Genomic DNA, 19,955 nt, shown 5'->3' with positions numbered 1-19,955 from the left:
CACATCCGCCCCATATCATCCAGCCACTAATGGATTGGCCGAGAGGTTTGTTCAAACATTCAAGAAGGCTATCAAGGCAATGTGTAATGAAGATATACCCCTACAAGACAAGGTGGATAACTTCTTGTTTGCCTACCGGAATGCGACACATGCGGTTACCAACCAAACTCCAGCCATGATGTTCTTCAATCGAAGACTACGATGCCGCTTGGATTTGGTTAAGCCAAACGTCAGAAGCGATGTGGAGAACAGGCAGTTTCAGAATATGAATGAAAGGCCGACCAGGAGTTTTAAGATAGGTCAACCAGTTTTGGCCCGGGACTACCGCACAGAGAAATGGCAGCCAGGAACGATCTGTACACGGCAAGGACCTCTAATGTATACCGTGGACGTTGGAGAGAGCATTGTAAGACGCCATGCTGACCAGATTCTAGAGTCACTGGAAAACGTCAACTCCACACCACGATCTGATACACTTGGCGATGAAACCGAAGTACCAATTGCATCTACCGCAGAATCGGTGATATTGGAAGCAGACGAACCAAACAACGACATTGATCCCGACTCAACCTTGCCAGAAGAACCTGATATCCCAAAGAGGCGTTATCCAGACAGAATCAGGAAGCCTCCTCAAAGACTGAGCTTATAATTGCTTAACTTCAACCAATGTATCTAGCAACCGTAATTGTAATTAGTTATTATTTAGTTGTTAAATGAATGTTATGTACTGTTTATCTAAAAGGGGAGGAACTGTTGTGTATGTACCTTTAAGGGAATAACTGGTCTCAGACTGCAGTACCGGCAGTGACCACCCCTGTATAAAAGGCCCTAGCAGGCTTCTGTAGTTTCAGTTTCCAGGTTGTCTCCCTTCAGTAAAGACTTGTTATAATCAACTCCTGCAGTCCGTGTCTCAATTATACACGGACATAATAATCATCACATTGCTGTTTGTAGGAGCTTGTTGTGCGCAAATTGGCTGCTGCGTTTCCCACATTGCAACAGTGACTACCCTTCAAAAGTACTTCACTGGCTGTAAAGCGCCAAGACGTCCGGTGGTCGTGAAAGGCGCTATATAAATCTAAGTCTTTCTTTCTTTAAAAAGCCATCTTTGAAGAGCTGTAGAAAGTGCACTAAAATGAGGGGGAAGGGGTGGCAATTTGAATTTCAGAGGAGTTTGATTTGTTCCTCTATATTAGGAAGAGATATGCACAAATATTACAGGTTTCAAAGCCCAAAGGTGCAACAGTAAGAGGGTGCTTCATAAGCTAATGCTAAATCCATTCACCTGAAGGATACAATTTTGCAAACCCATACCAGATTGAACCAATGGAACTCAAATCAGCATACAGCCAGATTTGCTCAAAAGGGTCACTTTTACTATCAACATCAATTCCTTTCCCCAACATTCAGTGAAGTTTACCAAAATACATCGTGTAGCAAAAGGACAGCAGTTAGAATACCAACCAATACAGATTAAAAACATTTGTTATAAAATGCTAATTTTCAATGGCAGCAACACAGGTTTTACAGCTATTTCGCAAAATGACAACTGTGATCGTATAGTTCAATCAAATGGCCCTTTACGTTTGAATGAGAAGATACTGCTTCCCAACATTCAGTGAAGTTTACCAAAATAGAGTGCAGCAAAAAGACGACAGTTAGAAAGACAAGGTCAATACAGAATACATCTTGCATCATTCCTTATCTCAATCTCTAACATGGGAGGTGGCCATGTCAGTTTTACTTTGCAAAAATGTAAATTAAATTGCTCAAAACTGTAAACAATTAGTCAAGCATTTGGAACAGCACAAATTTAGGGAATTACTGAGAATGACTAAACTTACCACGGATACATTTAATCATCATCACTATGACACTTTGTGCCTCAACTGCCCTCACCTTAAACTGCACTTCAGCCCATTTCAGAGTTGCAGGAAGCCATGAAATTGAAGGCATCCATTACAAATCATTTTAGATTTCATGGGAGAATCACTTTGCCTTGGGTAATCTTGTCAAAAACCCTGGGTGCACGGCATTAAAACGTTAGATTTGCGCAGACACACCTTATTTATGAGGGTACAATTTATTAAAGGAATCCAAATGTTGTCGCTAAATGTAGACTGAATAGTCCAGCAAAAAAATACTGTGACATCCCCATCTTCAACCATAAAATTGAAGATGGACAAGAATGCAAATTAAACACAATAACTGCCAAGCAAAGGCTACATGCTCTTCCACAGAAATTACCAAGCTAAATTTCATTGGCCATAAACACTCTTCCCAAGTATCTATATATATAAATCGGTACGTACGTCTGTCTGTCTGTCTATGTCTGTCTGTCTATGTCTGTCTGTCTATGTCTGTCTGTCTATGTCTGTCTGTCTATGTCTGTCTGTCTATGTCTGTCTGTCTATGTCTGTCTGTCTGTCTGTCTATCGCGTGTGCGTTGCGGGTATGCACTCGAAAGTTACAGGGCGTACCTATGCGCGCGTTACCTCCAAAGAAAGCTTACGCTTCCGAGACGGTTTTAAGCATATTTACGTTTCGGCCGGGCTAAAATTGCGCCCGCGGTATCCCAAAAACCTTCAACATTCCGCTCATTAGCATCTCATTATCCGCTCATTAGCGACAGAGTGACCTCGAGCTCGACCAATCGTACGCCGGGTTGCTGGCGTGTGCCGCCGGGCCAATCGGTGCGCGTGTGGCCGGGCTTTATCGTTCTGAACCGAGGTGAGTCGCCGCCATCTTGATTCCAAACTTTTCCTTTCTTTTTCCCGCTTTCTGCGTCTTAAAAAAAAACGTTGCTTTTAAAACACATTGTTTTTTTTTAAAATGATTTAGAAAGTAATTAACTTATCTAATCTCATTAATTTTCCTACCTTTCCCCGTTTTTCCAGGTAGGCCTAGAAGCCTCGGCGTCTCCTCCGCACCCACGCCCGAGCTAGGCACCTCCCAGCCCCACTCGAAGGCTGGAGGGCCGAGCCTCAGCCCAGCGCCGCTAGGGTGCGCGCGCAGCAGGAGCGGAGACGTCTCTCTCTGCCGGGGCTTGCTGAGCGTCCAGCGTTACCCTGGCAACGGGCGCAATCGGCGGTCTTCACCTCGGGGGGAGGGGGGGGGGCGGCCGCGACCCTCGGGGGGGGGGGGGCCGCGACCCTCGGGGGGGGGGGCGTGCGCGCAGCAGGAGCAGCTGAGACGCGGCGTCTCTCTCTCTGGCTTGGTCAGCGTCACGGTTGCCCTGGCAACCGGGCCCGCCGGCCGAGAGAGACACGCCGCGTCTCAGCTCCTGCTGCGCGCGCAATCGGCGGTCTTCACCTCCCGGGGGGGGGGGGGGGGGTCGGGGGCCGCGACCCTCGGGGGGGGGCGCCCGCCGCCCTCCCTCCCCTCCGCCCTCCATCCCCCCCCTCCCCTCCCCTCCCTCCCGCCCTCCCTCCCCCTCCGCCCTCCCTTCCCCTCTCCCTTCCCCTCCCCTCCCTTCCCCTCCCCTGCCCTCCCTCCCCCCCCTTCCTTCCCCGCCCTCCCCCCCCTTCCCCGCCCTCCCTTCCCCCTCCCTCCCTTCCCCCTCCCCTCTCTCCCCCCTCTCTTCCCCCCACCCCTCCCCTCCCTCTCTTCCCCCCAGTCGCTCTCTCTCTTCCCCCCAGTCGCTCTCTCTCTTCCCCTCAGTCGCTCTCTCTCTCTTCCAACAACATTCCCTCGAAAAAGCCTCGGCACCGCCGGGCACTTCAGCTAGTAAGACATAATTCCACGTACAGATTTTACAGCTTTCAATGAATAAAATAAGACTGTGTTTAAACACTAGCATCTGGCCAATGCAACAGAGGAATATTCCAGGGACAGTTTTCTGAGCAGAGTCCCCTTTTGCCAACACTATAAACGTATGGGAAATTAAGCACACACAAGGTCTCACTGTAACTAATCTAGGCCACTTAAACTGCTCAAAAAAACTTGATTATTACAAAGTTCTTTTTGCCAAGTTAAATATTAGTTTGAAAATGGTAAACAAAAAGATGCAAAATTAGAGACAGCAATTCATGGGTATGCTCCAACCTAGTGCACTACAGTCACTGCTCCAGCCAACGCCTCGCTACACTGGGGAGACCAAAGGGAAATTAGGAATTAGGTGACCGCTTTATCAAGCGCCTCCACAAGCGTGACCCTGACCTCCCTGTGGCTCACTACTTTAAGTCTCCTTGTGATTGGTATATCTGGTGGGTCACACCCCACTGTGTTTTTCTCAGCTTTTCCAACCTTACTAAAACACCTATTTATTTGAGTGTTCAGTTCTGATGAGGGCGTACACCCAAAACATAACCATCTTTTCTATTTACAGATGCTGACCTGCTGTGTATTTTCAACTTTTTCTGTTTTTATTACAAAATGAGATTGGGTTTTATATCATCGTGGCCTGGGTCATGTACTGACTGTGGCCAACCTAATCGAAGGCCTCTGTTAATGCACTGTGAGGTGGTACATGAAAGTGCCTCAGTAACTATTTTACTCCATCTCCAAATCTCACTCCCCCCCACCCCCCCCCCCACCCACCTCTTCAGGAACAAGGCCAAGATCAAAAACACAGAATAGATGGCAGATATTATGTAGCACTGCTCAGTCTCACCAATTTATATCATTCAAAATTAATTAATTGCACTTGTGTAATGCACCGGAGCCAGGCACTCTAAACCAAACTACAGCTTACCTTCAGGGTCCAGCAGCTTCTCTGTCCCCAGGTGCTTTTTGGCCATGTTAAAAGCATGCTCCAGCCGTCCCACTGCAGACATCTTAGTAACTTTATCCCAGCTGAACAAACCTGGTCTGGAAGCGAGACATGGTTTTAAAACAATGCTTAACCAAAAAACAAAATGATGTAGGGGGATAATTTTAAGTTACAAACAAAGTATGATAGGCAGTGCCTAGATCCCAGTGGGCAAATGCGCCACACAGTGCCAGCAAGGTTCCAGGTTCAGTCCCTGATCTGTGCTCAATTTCAGCGAATGCAGGCAAGGAAATGCTACAACTGGAGATCACGAAGCACCATCACCAATCCCTGACCCCCACGGAACTGCATGTGTGTGAATGTCAGGTAACAGCAGGACTGTGCTCAGCTGTGATGACCCTGGTCAAATGGCCTACAGGCACTCACTGATTAACTAAACAGAAGAACAAACATTCCTGAAACTGACTGCATCCTCCTACTATACAGCAACTTAGAAAGCAACGGTTCATATTTATTAGATAATTGCAAAGTGGAGGTGGGGAAAGAGGATAAAGGGATGATTTCCATATTTCTGGCATTTAATTTTCAATTAGAGGTCACATTTGTTTCTTATAACTGTAGTAAGTGCAATAAAAAGTCCAGTAAAAATGGGAAAGAACCTTTCCCTATTAAAATCCTAAAAAGTTTCAAAAACAAAAATATGCCACGTACCAATTTACTGCCAATACTGTTGATCTGGGTCATTCCCTCCCTTCCTTACAGTTGGGGTGAATTTTGAGTGAAAGCAGATCTACCTTATCCACTGTTTAAATTCATACAAACATACAGTCCCGCACAGTATCTTCAGTGTTATGTTACAAACCAGAGCTCACATTAAAGAGGATCTTTATCCCAGTTAGCAAATGTAATGAAAATATCAGCAGGTATTTGGCTCCATGCAACTGCCAACAAAAAATAACTCTAGCTCCATGATAGCTCAGCAAGTTTATCAGCAAGTAGCCAAGTTCCACAGCCCAATAAGGTCCAAGTTCGATTACTGGTCTGTGTTAAATTAGATAATCTCAGCCAACTAACATTTGGGGCACTACAACTGGAAAAGGATTTGGGAGAGAAAAACTGGCAAGGGTCTCACTCCTATCCAGTGACCACTGCTGGAAGTGAACGGGTGTGGATGTCAGGTGGAGACAGAATCGGGCTCAGCTATAATGCTCCGCAGTTGAATAGCCTGCCAACATCCACCATCAAGACCTGCCCATCAATAGTGACACCTTGGACAAGGTACCAGAACACCCAATCCCCGTGCAGGAGAAAGAAAAAGCAAGAAAGATAATTCTAAAAGCTTGGACTCCATCTAACAAAATCAAACAAACATTATGCTTTTGGACTTTCTCACGTTGAGTGCCCAAAGGCCACTCCACAAAGTGAACCTTCACTCTCTACAAACCAGGTAACCATCAAGCTCAGGGGTTCAACAGGAACCCTAGTCACTGTATTTGGCTACCAGATATATCATGTGGCTTCACATGATTTCTGTGACTAAGGAAAGCAGTGAGACTGGTGTAGCCTATAAGCTACCAAGCTGGTTTAGGAACAGTAAATAGATAAGTAGACACTATCAAAACAAATAGATTTACAGTAATCTACAAACTTAGTTACTCTTCCTAGAATATAAATAAAAGCCGTGTCTCCTGCACTAAGAGTCAAGTAAACCTTGGCCTGAGCAAAGGACCCTGACCATTACCTTCCATGGGCATTCGCTAACCTTTCATAGGAGTTTACTGCTAACCTTCCATAGAACCCCTTTGACCCTTCTCTCTACAGTGGCTGCAAAAGGACCGAAAAGAAACTGGTCTGGGATTCGAATCTAATTTCAAAATCCTCCGTAGCTTGACCGAATAAAGGAAATGAAAAATCTATCTCCCAGACTCAAATAAAGCTACCAATCAAACATTTATTTTAAAAGACACAAAAGATGTTTGTATTTCAGTTGAATGTCTTGGTCCCTCTGCCTGGGGACAAATTAACCTGTACCAAGCAAATACTGAAGAGAAACTGAGATGTTGCTTCATCCAAGAACAATGGTAATCAACATTTGGATATCCAGGCCTTCCTGAATTATACTGACTCATGTGCATCAGCCAGACTGGATCATTCTACAACTCAACCTGGTTTTAACCCTTTATGAACCGCACCAAAAAATAAAGTAAAGTAAATATAACAGCACAGACAGAAATGTTTCAATTTTGTCCCAAGAAAAACAATGCATTACAATTCTGAAATAGTGTAACTACAGAGCAAATTGAATGTTAATTTGAAGCCACATTTGCAGAAAATACATGTTTCCCATGTTTTAAACAAGTCTTCAGCCGGCTATCTGATTCTCCAAGTTTTTTTTTAAAAAGTAGAAAGAGACACAGCAATGAGTTTAAAAGCAAAATTTCAACCAGTAATCATTTGGTGTCACTGATAAGGTCTAAAATCCTCTGGTACAAGTAGCATTGTTGTAGCCTAAAGCACATCTACTTGCCTAATTATTGACTGATACCTACTTGTGCCTATGAAGAATGGCATTGAAAGCAAGTCCATCAGCCCAGCTGGTTGTAAAATTCAGAACATTAACTTGTTTGTAGGGTCGGGTTGACTGGCGGACCCAGCTCAGCAGAATCTTCTCACTGTTTGTCTGTTGCAGGTCTGACATTATAGCTTTCATTATATCTTTGACCTGTGTCAAATAATATATAATTAGCCAGGTTAAAACAACTCATAACAAAGGTTAAAATTAAAGCACTTCAATCTCTGGCAGAAGCTGGGGAAGGGAAGAAAAATCACAGAAATTTACAGCACAAAAGGAGGCTATTCGGCCCATCGTGTCTGTGCTGGCTGAAAAAGAGCCATCCAGCCTAATCCCACTTTCCAGCTCCTAGTCCAGAATCTTGTAGGTTATGGCACTTCAAATGCATATCCCAGTACTTTTTAAATGCGATGAGGGTTTCTGCCTTGACCACCCTTTCAGGCAATGAGTAATGGTTTGTTCAGACTACTCAACCATTGGGTGCACATTTAGTTCCCACAGAGACCATCTCACCCACTCTATCTGCTGCCTGTTAATTAAGGATGCTTCAGTCAAGTCTACCTTCAATGCACTAGATGATCAATTCATACGTGTGAAAGAGTTGCTCATTAAAGTTTAGCTGGTGGCTTCCTTAGTTTCGGGTATAGAAACTGCATCAGAACCCTTCAGTAGATAAACAAGCAGAAGGACTAAGCAGGTAACTGTTTACTCACCTGCCAGTGTAGAATGATGCTCCAAATAAGCCCAAGTGTCAGTTTATGGTTTCCATCTACAATATCAGTTCCACCTATATTTACCAGCTCCACCTGGGGGGAAGGGTAGAAACAGGAGTGAACTTTACATCACAACAGAAACTAAAATCTTTTAAGACTCGCTAAGTTCTACATCTATCTCGAGAGTTATCTCAAAGGACAGCAACATTGTACCTATTCAAAGTTTCTCTCAAAAGGAGAGCAACTACATTATACTGTACAAACCAACTTTCAGAGGGAGTGTTAAGTTATGATATGAAATGAGCACATACAACTTCCTCCACACCCTGTTTAACATCAAGTTTTAATACTGAATTGAGACAGTGAGAAGGGCGCCAAGGAGCCCTAGCAGGAAAACCCTGCAGTGTCTGGAGTCATACCTAATGCAAAGGAAGATGGTTGTGGAGTGAGAGATCAGTCAACACCGCCCCATGAAATCACTACAGGAGTCCCTCTCGGAACCATGCTTGGCTTAGCCACCTTCAGCTGCTTCTTTAAGAATTTCCCTAGTTCATAAAGTCAGGAGTGGGGCTGTTCACTGACAATTCTACAGTGTTCAGCCCCATTCACAACTCCTCCGATAATGAAGCAGCTAATGCCATCATAGAACAAGCCCTGGCTTGAGCTTAAATGTTCATGCCACATAGCGGCCAGGTATTGACCATCTTGAATAAAGGAAAGCCCAGTTATCTGCCCTTGACCTTCATGTCACCACCCTCATCAAGTCCCCCACCAACACTTGGTCACCATTAACCAAAAGGTGAACTGACCAGACAATATCAAAGTCTTCACGCTAGTGACCCCGTGTAAGTCTGCACGCTAGTGACCTCGTGCAAGTCTTCAATTGCTAGTGGGAGATGCTCACATCAGAGAACCAGCCAGATAGTTATGAACAGAAGCCGGCAGGTATTTTGAGATTAAATCTATCACTCAACTTTTATCAAATGATTTTCATAAGTTAGAAAATTAGCATGCATTCCTTGAACTGATGGTTTGACGTACTAACCAGAATTGGCATTATATTTTTGAAATCTTCACATGATTTAAATTTTCCTTCTAAAATACTGTAATTATAATCCATTGCTAATTTTCTTTTCAAAGGGCAATTTGAAAAGTTTGAGTGTCTAATTCTGCTGCTGCCTCTGAATAATGCTGTATTTTCTTTCAGGAAAAAAGTACATGCACACTGTACTTGCAGGTAAATAGTCTGAAACATTTAGTTTGGTCAATATACTTGCTTAGACACAGGGAAAATAATCTTGCAACAAAATTGTGCAATTTGATATCAAATACGAACAAATAGTCGTCCACTTTTTCACTCAAAATATTTGAAGTGCACAGGATTAAAAAAGATCCTTAAAGCACAAACCTGCGCTAAATCAACAGTTATAGTTTACGTAGCAGTCAGGGATTAAGAGTTTGGTGAAAAAATATCTGATGGGTAATCCTTTGGCTATAACATTAAGACAATAAACTCACAGAAACTCTCACTAAGAGTTCCTTGAAGGAATTGGTCTTTCCCAGAATTGTTTCTTTTAGGGGATGGGGGCTGCAGGAGAAGGAAAAGGAAGGTAGGTCCCTGCAACAATCACACTTCCTGATAAACCATCTGACAACATCCCCCCTCATCCAAAACAAAACAGGGGGGGGGGGGGGAGGGAAGGAGCAAACATTGAGAGATAGTGTTGCATTTTTATAAAAGAACACTATACAATTTTGCATTTGAATTTTAATACTTGTCCAGACAATACAAAATGTATATAAAAATATTCGGTTGACTCTTGTAAATCTGTGGCATCCAAATTCCCACACACAAGGTTAAAGGAGTATTTGTGAACATACGTTTGATACTTTTAGTTACCAGCTCGCACAGATAGGTACAATGCAACACTTACAACTGTAACGTTTTACCCAAACCTTAGTGCAGCATCAAGCTCTAACTTGCACCTGATCATTTTCTATACTAATCATCACCTTTTCACACAATCACATTTTAAATTATGAAAGATTAATCATTAAAAAGTTATTGAAGAAAATTACAGCTGCTTCCAGAAAAAAAGTTTAGTAATCTTGTTTAAACTTGAACAGAACCTTGGAAAAGGCTGACCGCTTTCATGTTAAAATTTACTCTGCACCCCAGTGTGTCCTGAACTATTATCCTTGTAAACTACCCTCCCCCATTAGACCAAAGGTATCCAAACTTCTGTGTTCATGGGCCATGTGCCTACCATGGAGCATCGGGAGCCCCAGAAAAAGCTTAAATCCATCTTCCTATAAATTTGCATATAACTCAAGTTACTGACACAACTAAATCTTGGCGTCCTAATTTATACTTTATCACCAATTTGGCCACAGTGCTAAAAACAGTCCTTTTCAAACCTCCTGGGCCCACAAAATCCAAAGAAGACAGGAAAAAAATACAAATCGGACTCAGTTGCTTGGGCTTTGAGCTCTGGGTTGTCAAAACTCAGAGATTTAGATTATAAAAAGGTGATTCCTAAAGTTACCAGATCCTGAAAAAGGTACATGCGATGAAATGTATCCAAAATTTGAAAGATTAATAAAGGAGCATCATGAAGGCAAAGATTAGTTATTTAAAACAATGACTCACATTATTCTGCTGTAGCACGTGCAGTGCTCGGTTGACATTGTTGAGAGCATGTACCCTGGTAGTGCCACGTTCTTTGGTCTGTTGCAGAAAGATGCATTTTAAAAAGGAAACATACCAAACTGAAGGGGAGGCCATAAAAAGATTTAGCTAAATTGCGAATTAGAGTCACTAAGCTGCAATTCCAAACCAGCTCCTGCAATTATAATATAGGAATAGAGCAATGCAAACAATGCTGTTAAATGTGCAAACTGGAAACGTACAGCAGTTACTTAACATTCCTCAATACAATCAAACCAAGCAAAAACTGCTCATGTGCTTCACAAAGAGTCAAAGCACCTGCATGGATCATAAAACTTTCCTCTGCTTTAGTCACGCAACTGATTCCATGGTTTCGCGTTTAAATTCTCTCCACCAATCTAGGACAAGTACTGAATCTGAGGTGATAAAATGGTAATCACACGCCACCTGGTTTGGAAAACTGTTTGTTCCTGTTCATACCAATATAAACAAAGGCGGGTGAGGCACAGGTCTGCACAGTTCCACAGACTGAATTACTATTCTTCTCCAGCCAGTCGTGGGGAGGCTTGCCTGGTGCATATGAGACAGCGAGAATAGCCTGCCAGCACTCACTTGTTTAGGTCCAGACGTGAAGAATGGCCCCCGAAGAGAGGTACCAGAGGGGTGTCAGCACTCGGGGAACTGAATCCCAGCAAGAGGCAGCACCTTCAGGAGTAGAGGGGAGGGGAGATAACTGAATGGACAAAAAAAAGCAATCATTTAAAAAGAGAGAAGCAGCGCACAGTGGAAATGTTTCCAAACACTGAACCAGTCCCCATTCATGGCACTGTCAGCATCATACTGGCCTTAGATGCGTTGCTGCAGTGCATCTTGTAGGTGGTACACACTGCAGCCACGGTACGCCGGTGGTGGAGGGAGTGAATGTTTAAGGTGGTGGATGGGGTGCCAATCAAGTGGGCTGCTTTGTCCTGGATGGTGTCGAGCTTCTTGAGTGTTGTTGGAGCTGCACTCATCCAGGCAAGTGGAGAGTATTCCATCACACTCCTTACTTGTGCCTTGTAGATGGTGGAAATGCTTTGGGGAGTCAGAAGGTGAGACACTCGCCGCAGGATACCTAGCATCTGACCTGCTCTTGTTGCCACAGTATTTATGTGGCTGGTCCAGTTAAGTTTCTGGTCAATGGTGACCCCCAGGATGTTGATGGTGGGGGTTTTGGCGATGGTAATGCTGTTGAATGTCAAGGGGTGGTGGTTAGACTCTCGCTTGTTGGAGATGGTCATTGCCTGGCACTTGTGTGGCACGAATGTTATCTGCCACTTATCAGCTCAAGCCTGAATGTCGTCCAGGTCTTGCTGCATGCGGGCATAGACTGCTTCAGTATCTGAGGAGTTGCAAATGGCACTGAACACTGTGCAGTCATCAGCAAACATCCCCATTTCTGACCTTATGTTGGAGAGAAGGTCATTAAAGCAGCAGCTGAAGATGGTTGGGCCTAGGACACTGCCCTGAGGAACTCCTGCAGCGATGTCCTGGGGCTGAGATGTTGACCTCCAACCACCATAACCATCTTCCTTTTTGCTAGGTATGACTCCAGCCAGTGGAGGGTTCCCCCCGCCCCCCCCCACCCGATTCCCATTGACTTCAGTTTTACTCGGGCTCCTTGATGCCACACTTGGTCAAATGCTGCCTTGATGTCAAGGGCAGTCACTCTCACCTCACCTCTGGAATTCAGCTCCTTTGTCCATGTTTGGACCAAGGCTGTAATGAAGTCTGGAGCCGAGTGGTCCTGGCAGAACCCAAACTGGGCATCAGTGAGCAGGTTATTGGTAAGTGCCGCTCGATCGCACTGTCGACGACACCTTCCATTACTTTGCTGATGATTGGGAGGAGACTGATGGGGAGGTAATTGGCCGGATTGGATTTGTCCTGCTTTTTGTGGACAGGACATACCTGGGCAGTTTTCCACATTGTCGGATCGATGCCAGTGTTGTAGCTGTACTGGAACAGCTTGGCTAGAGGCGCGGCTAGTTCTGGAGCACAAGTCTTCAGCACGACAGCCGGGATGTTTTCAGGGCCACAGCCTTTACTGTATACAGTGCGCTCAGCCGTTTCTTGATATCACATGGAGTGAATCGAATTGGCTGAAGACTGGCTTCTGTGATGGTGGGGACCTCAGGAGGAGGCCGATATGGATCATCCACTCGACACTTCTGGCTGAAGATGTTGGCAAACACTTCAGCCTTGTCTTTTGCACTCACGTGCTGGGCTCCACCATCATTGAGAATGGGGATATTCATGGCGCCTCCTCTTCTCGTTTGTTGTTTAATGGTCCACCACCATTCATGACTGGATGTGGCAGGACTGCAGAGTTATGATCTGATCCGTTGATTGTGGGATCGTTTAGCCCTGTCTATAGCATGCTGCTTCCGTTTAGAACGCATGTAGTCCTGTGTTGCAGCTTCCCCAGGTTGGCACCTCATTTTTAGGTACACCTGGTGCTGCTCCTGGCATGGTCTTCTACACTCCTTATTGAACCAGGGTAGGTCCCCTGGCTTGATGGTAATGGTAGAGTGAGGGATATGCCGGGCCATGAGGTTACAGATTGTGGTGGAATACAATTCTGCTGCTGCTGATGGCCCAGAGCACCTCACGGATGTCCATTTTTGAGCTTCTAGATCGGCTCTGAATCCATCCCATTTAGCATGGCGGTAGTGCCACACAACACGATGGAGGGTGTCTTCAGTGTGAAGACGGGACTGTGCAGTGGTCACTGCTACCAATGCTGTCGTGGACAGATGCATCTGCGACAGGTAGATTGGTGAGTACGATTGAACAATTTTATAATTCTTGAAGGTTTCATATCAGTACATGGGGGGAAAAAAATCAATCTACCTGTAGATGGAATTGGTCATTACTTTAAAGAGTGTGTGTGATTTCTATTTAGAACTCGGGTGGGGGAGGACTGCAGCTTTAGTGGACAGAGGCGCAAGGTTATTACTGGTGCAGAATGCCTTGGATTTAAACACAAAAACTTTAAAATCCTCAGTACAAATGTAAATATTAACTTTAAAAAAACCTCTCGAGCAGTCTAAAGGTATCCCATCCCTTTCAACTTTAATCTAGCCAGGCAAGGGTTAATGCAAGTTACAGTCACAGCTGGTGACGAAGTTCTTACATTCTCCAGATAGCCCTCATAGATGTTAATCTATAGAACAAAACTGCCTCTATCTAAAACTATCTGTACCATAAGATATTGGAGTTTGAAGTTCTGCAGCATGATCAAACCATAAGGTAGAGTGCAGAACCTCAGTGCCTACAACTGATAACTGTTTAAATAAAAATATCAGAGTAGAAAGTGTTCTATTCTGTATAACTGCGCAGTTATTAAATTGAAAACTCCTCACCAACACTTGTCCCACGAGTCCTTCCAGAAGATCTAAAAGCTTTCGGCCATCTCGGAGGTCGGCAAATAGTTCCTTGATCGGTGGCTTTCCGCCCTACAGCAGTAACACAAAATCAGAAAATGCCCATTTTTAAACAACATGCTGCAGAACTGCTCTTTGAAGTAGTCTTCACAACTTGCGTACATCAGTACTCAGATCACAGCTGCATCTCGAAGGAAGTATGCAAGTTCGTTTACACATTATCTCCACTGATGAAAGTAGATTTTAAATCACTGCGAAAGTCTTTTCTTAACTCTTAGCGGTAAGTAAACTTCATAACAAAACTGATGAAAAAAAAGAGCTTTCTTCTCCCCCAAATATTTAGACTTGACACATTATATTCCCAGCATCCTGTAAAAATATTACCTACAAGAGCAGCAGGCAGAAGGAGCCGTGATACTTAAGCAAGGGCCCTTCGCCGCTGTTGATTTTAGTTAAGTTTCCAGGGTGAAAACTCTTCAGAACAGGTCATTGATTCGGCAAATTCTTGTTACCATACAGTTAATGATTTGCACAAAGACATTAAAAATTAATCCTATAGTTTATTTCAACTCAGTTACCTAGTTGTCAGAAGCAAAACAGAGCTAGGTTTTCTAATCAGAGGTCCAGAAGTTATTCTAGAACATGGTGACATCTCCCAACAGTTCAGGAGGTTCTCTGGTGCTGAGTTAGCGGATCAAGCCTAATTTCATTGACCAAGTTTCAGGTCACCTGCCCTAACCTTCCTCCCACCACTGCTCAGTGCCAATTTCACTTCTCACTCTGGGGCATTTTACTACATTGAAAGCGTTACATAAACGCAAGTAGTTACTCTCATTGTATAAAATCAACAGAAGGACATTAAATACTACCATTGTATTCACGTCTTCCCTTCACTGACTATACCCATCAGAGATTTGAAATTAAGCACACTGGCTACCCAGTTTAGGACTGAGCAATTCCAGACCAATCAGGTGCCAGGTTTAGGCCCTGTATGGTGCCGAGTTAGCGGATCTCACCTGCAGCAAGAGTCAGCATACTAAAAGCATCCTCAGCACACTAGACTTGAGGAGTGGGGAGAAGAGGGGGAAAATCCAGAGTTCTCACTGCTGTGGGGTGGAACTCAGGTGACAACAGCATTGAGGTTAGCTGTGCCACCCCCATGATTGAATAGTAATCCAAAACTGACCGACTAGAAGCATACACAGAGAATGGCCACTTGGGTTAGGTACCAGCGAGCAGCCAACATCTGTGGGACTGCACCCTAGCTTGAATCTGTCTCTTCTAGGAAGGAAGGGCATAAAAAAGAAATGCTCCAATCAGTAAGCAAATTATTCCAGTAAATGGGAATCATTAAAAAGATTTTTTTTAAATTCAGATCAAGGAGATACTCTATGGCAGGAATTTATCCGCACTGCATTCCCCTTTAATTTTCCCCACAATCGGTTTTGTAACATTTTGTGCCCAATACTCTATAGTGAATATCTTGCATGTCCCAGTACACTTTCACAGCATTGTGCAAAAAAAGCAATAATTATTTTTTTAAAAAGGAATCACACATTGGAGGATGTTAGTAAACATTGAACCAGGTTAGGGCAGGTGACTTACTCTCATGTTCAGGCTCCAAGCATTCTGCATATGTGACTACCTCCTGAACACACTGAGATGCCTCCATGCCAGTCTGGTCCCAGCATCTGAACTTCTTGTGTGCGCACATAGAACATTACTTGTGGAGTGTGCACCGCTACATTGCCCCATGATGCAATTGTGCTGCTCACAATTAAATTGGCTGCTCTTTTAAATTGTGCTGTTCTTAAAAACATAAGAAACTAGCTGGAGTGCACGGCGGTGCCGAGGCTATTTCGAGGGCATGTTGTTGTTGGAAGAGAGAGAGAGCGAGCGGCTGGGGGGGGGGGGGGGGGGAAGAGAGAGCGAGCGGCTGGGGGGGAAGAGAGAGCGAGCGGCTGGGGGGGAAGAGAGAGCGAGCGGCTGGGGGGGAAGAGAGAGCGAGCGGCTGGGGGGGAAGAGAGAGCGAGCGGCTGGGGGGGAAGAGAGAGCGAGCGGCTGGGGGGGAAGAGAGCGAGCGACTGGGGGGGAAGAGAGCGAGCGACTGGGGGGAAGAGAGCGAGCGACTGGGGGGAAGAGAGCGAGCGACTGGGGGGAAGAGAGAGCGCGACTGGGGGGAAGAGAGAGAGCGACTGGGGGGAAGAGAGAGAGCGACTGGGGGGAAGAGAGAGAGCGACTGGGGGGAAGAGAGAGAGCGACTGGGGGGGAAGAGAGAGAGCGACTGGGGGGGAAGAGAGAGAGCGACTGGGGGGGAAGAGAGAGAGCGACTGGGGGGAAGAGAGAGAGCGACTGGGGGGAAGAGAGAGAGCGACTGGGGGGAAGAGAGAGAGCGACTGGGGGGAAGAGAGAGAGCGACTGGGGGGAAGAGAGAGAGCGGCTGGGGGGAAGAGAGAGAGCGGCTGGGGGGAAGAGAGAGAGCGGCTGGGGGGAAGAGAGAGAGCGGCTGGGGGGAAGAGAGAGAGCGGCTGGGGGGAAGAGAGAGAGCGGCTGGGGGGAAGAGAGAGAGCGGCTGGGGGGAAGAGAGAGAGCGGCTGGGGGGAAGAGAGAGAGCGGCTGGGGGGAAGAGAGAGAGCGGCTGGGGGGAAGAGAGAGAGCGGCTGGGGGGAAGAGAGAGAGCGGCTGGGGGGAAGAGAGAGAGCGGCTGGGGGGAAGAGAGAGAGCGGCTGGGGGGAAGAGAGAGAGCGGCTGGGGGGAAGAGAGAGAGCGGCTGGGGGGAAGAGAGAGAGCGGCTGGGGGGAAGAGAGAGAGCGACTGGGGGGAAGAGAGAGAGCGACTGGGGGGAAGAGAGAGAGCGACTGGGGGGAAGAGAGAGAGCGACTGGGGGGAAGAGAGAGAGCGACTGGGGGGAAGAGAGAGAGCGACTGGGGGGAAGAGAGAGAGCGACTGGGGGGAAGAGAGAGAGCGACTGGGGGGAAGAGAGAGAGCGACTGGGGGGAAGAGAGAGAGCGACTGGGGGGAAGAGAGAGAGCGACTGGGGGGAAGAGAGAGAGCGACTGGGGGGAAGAGAGAGAGCGACTGGGGGGAAGAGAGAGAGCGACTGGGGGGAAGAGAGAGAGCGACTGGGGGGAAGAGAGAGAGCGACTGGGGGGAAGAGAGAGAGCGACTGGGGGGAAGAGAGAGAGCGACTGGGGGGAAGAGAGAGAGCGACTGGGGGAAGAGAGAGAGCGACTGGGGGGAAGAGAGAGAGCGACTGGGGGAAGAGAGAGAGCGACTGGGGGGAAGAGAGAGAGCGACTGGGGGAAGAGAGAGAGCGACTGGGGGAAGAGAGAGAGCGACTGGGGGGAAGAGAGAGAGCGACTGGGGGGAAGAGAGAGAGCGACTGGGGGGAAGAGAGAGAGCGACTGGGGGGAAGAGAGAGAGCGACTGGGGGGAAGAGAGAGAGCGACTGGGGGAAGAGAGAGAGCGACTGGGGGGAAGAGAGAGAGCGACTGGGGGAAGAGAGAGAGCGACTGGGGGGAAGAGAGAGAGCGACTGGGGGGAAGAGAGAGAGCGACTGGGGGAAGAGAGAGAGCGACTGGGGGGAAGAGAGAGAGCGACTGGGGGGAAGAGAGAGAGCGACTGGGGGGAAGAGAGAGAGCGACTGGGGGGAAGAGAGAGAGCGACTGGGGGGAAGAGAGAGAGCGACTGGGGGGAAGAGAGAGAGCGACTGGGGGGAAGAGAGAGAGCGACTGGGGGGAAGAGAGAGAGCGACTGGGGGAAGAGAGAGAGCGACTGGGGGGAAGAGAGAGAGCGACTGGGGGGAAGAGAGAGAGCGACTGGGGGGAAGAGAGAGAGCGACTGGGGGAAGAGAGAGAGCGACTGGGGGGAAGAGAGAGAGCGACTGGGGGGAAGAGAGAGAGCGACTGGGGGGAAGAGAGAGAGCGACTGGGGGGAAGAGAGAGAGCGACTGGGGGGAAGAGAGAGAGCGACTGGGGGAAGAGAGAGAGCGACTGGGGGAAGAGAGAGAGCGACTGGGGGGAAGAGAGAGAGCGACTGGGGGGAAGAGAGAGAGCGACTGGGGGGAAGAGAGAGAGCGACTGGGGGGAAGAGAGAGAGCGACTGGGGGGAAGAGAGAGAGCGACTGGGGGGAAGAGAGAGAGCGACTGGGGGGAAGAGAGAGAGCGACTGGGGGGAAGAGAGAGAGCGACTGGGGGGAAGAGAGAGAGCGACTGGGGGAAGAGAGAGAGCGACTGGGGGGAAGAGAGAGAGCGACTGGGGGGAAGAGAGAGAGCGACTGGGGGGAAGAGAGAGAGCGACTGGGGGAAGAGAGAGAGCGACTGGGGGGAAGAGAGAGAGCGACTGGGGGGAAGAGAGAGAGCGACTGGGGGGAAGAGAGAGAGCGACTGGGGGGAAGAGAGAGAGCGACTGGGGGGAAGAGAGAGAGCGACTGGGGGGAAGAGAGAGAGCGACTGGGGGAAGAGAGAGAGCGACTGGGGGGAAGAGAGAGAGCGACTGGGGGGAAGAGAGAGAGCGACTGGGGGGAAGAGAGAGAGCGACTGGGGGAAGAGAGAGAGCGACTGGGGGAAGAGAGAGAGCGACTGGGGGGAAGAGAGAGAGCGACTGGGGGGAAGAGAGAGAGCGACTGGGGGGAAGAGAGAGAGCGACTGGGGGGAAGAGAGAGAGCGACTGGGGGGAAGAGAGAGAGCGACTGGGGGGAAGAGAGAGAGCGACTGGGGGGAAGAGAGAGAGCGACTGGGGGGAAGAGAGAGAGCGACTGGGGGGAAGAGAGAGAGCGACTGGGGGGAAGAGAGAGAGCGACTGGGGGGAAGAGAGAGAGCGACTGGGGGAAGAGAGAGAGCGACTGGGGGGAAGAGAGAGAGCGACTGGGGGGAAGAGAGAGAGCGACTGGGGGGAAGAGAGAGAGCGACTGGGGGGAAGAGAGAGAGCGACTGGGGGAAGAGAGAGAGCGACTGGGGGGAAGAGAGAGAGCGACTGGGGGGAAGAGAGAGAGCGACTGGGGGGAAGAGAGAGAGCGACTGGGGGGAAGAGAGAGAGCGACTGGGGGGAAGAGAGAGAGCGACTGGGGGGAAGAGAGAGAGCGACTGGGGGGAAGAGAGAGAGCGACTGGGGGAAGAGAGAGAGCGACTGGGGGGAAGAGAGAGAGCGACTGGGGGGAAGAGAGAGAGCGACTGGGGGGAAGAGAGAGAGCGACTGGGGGGAAGAGAGAGAGCGACTGGGGGAAGAGAGAGCGACTGGGGGGAAGAGAGAGAGCGACTGGGGGGAAGAGAGAGAGCGACTGGGGGGAAGAGAGAGAGCGACTGGGGGGAAGAGAGAGAGCGACTGGGGGGAAGAGAGAGAGCGACTGGGGGGAAGAGAGAGAGCGACTGGGGGGAAGAGAGAGAGCGACTGGGGGGGAAGAGAGAGAGCGACTGGGGGGAAGAGAGAGAGCGACTGGGGGGAAGAGAGAGAGCGACTGGGGGGAAGAGAGAGAGCGACTGGGGGAAGAGAGAGAGCGACTGGGGGGAAGAGAGAGAGCGACTGGGGGGAAGAGAGAGAGCGACTGGGGGGAAGAGAGAGAGCGACTGGGGGGAAGAGAGAGAGCGACTGGGGGGAAGAGAGAGAGCGACTGGGGGGAAGAGAGAGAGCGACTGGGGGGAAGAGAGAGAGAGCGACTGGGGGAAGAGAGAGAGCGACTGGGGGAAGAGAGAGAGCGACTGGGGGGAAGAGAGAGAGCGACTGGGGGGAAGAGAGAGAGCGACTGGGGGAAGAGAGAGAGCGACTGGGGGGAAGAGAGAGAGCGACTGGGGGGAAGAGAGAGAGCGACTGGGGGGAAGAGAGAGAGCGACTGGGGGGAAGAGAGAGAGCGACTGGGGGGAAGAGAGAG

At 48.2% G+C, this 19,955-nt stretch overlaps 1 protein-coding gene across 1 annotated transcript in view; it reads right to left on the bottom strand.

Moving 5' to 3' along the window:
* Positions 1 to 15,724, bottom strand: part of LOC147121354 (utrophin-like) — a 210,784-nt gene extending 195,060 nt beyond the window's left edge. The window contains exons 1-6 of the mRNA XM_085977745.1: positions 15,695 to 15,724; positions 14,069 to 14,161; positions 10,647 to 10,724; positions 7,997 to 8,089; positions 7,261 to 7,433; positions 4,694 to 4,809 (exon numbers count right to left, since the gene is read on the bottom strand). Of these exons, the coding sequence (XP_085833871.1) occupies positions 4,694 to 4,809; positions 7,261 to 7,433; positions 7,997 to 8,089; positions 10,647 to 10,724; positions 14,069 to 14,161; positions 15,695 to 15,724 (583 nt within the window). The remainder of the gene's footprint in view (positions 1 to 4,693; positions 4,810 to 7,260; positions 7,434 to 7,996; positions 8,090 to 10,646; positions 10,725 to 14,068; positions 14,162 to 15,694) is intronic.
* Between the last annotated feature and the right edge of the window lie 4,231 nt (positions 15,725 to 19,955).

This window comes from Somniosus microcephalus, chromosome 3 (genome assembly GCF_052327205.1).
Source record: "Somniosus microcephalus isolate GS21.2 chromosome 3, FLI_Smic_1.0, whole genome shotgun sequence".
NCBI classification, from domain to species: Eukaryota; Metazoa; Chordata; class Chondrichthyes; order Squaliformes; family Somniosidae; genus Somniosus; species Somniosus microcephalus.
Note: the sequence above shows the minus strand (reverse complement) of the source record. Positions and strands in the feature narration are given on the sequence as shown.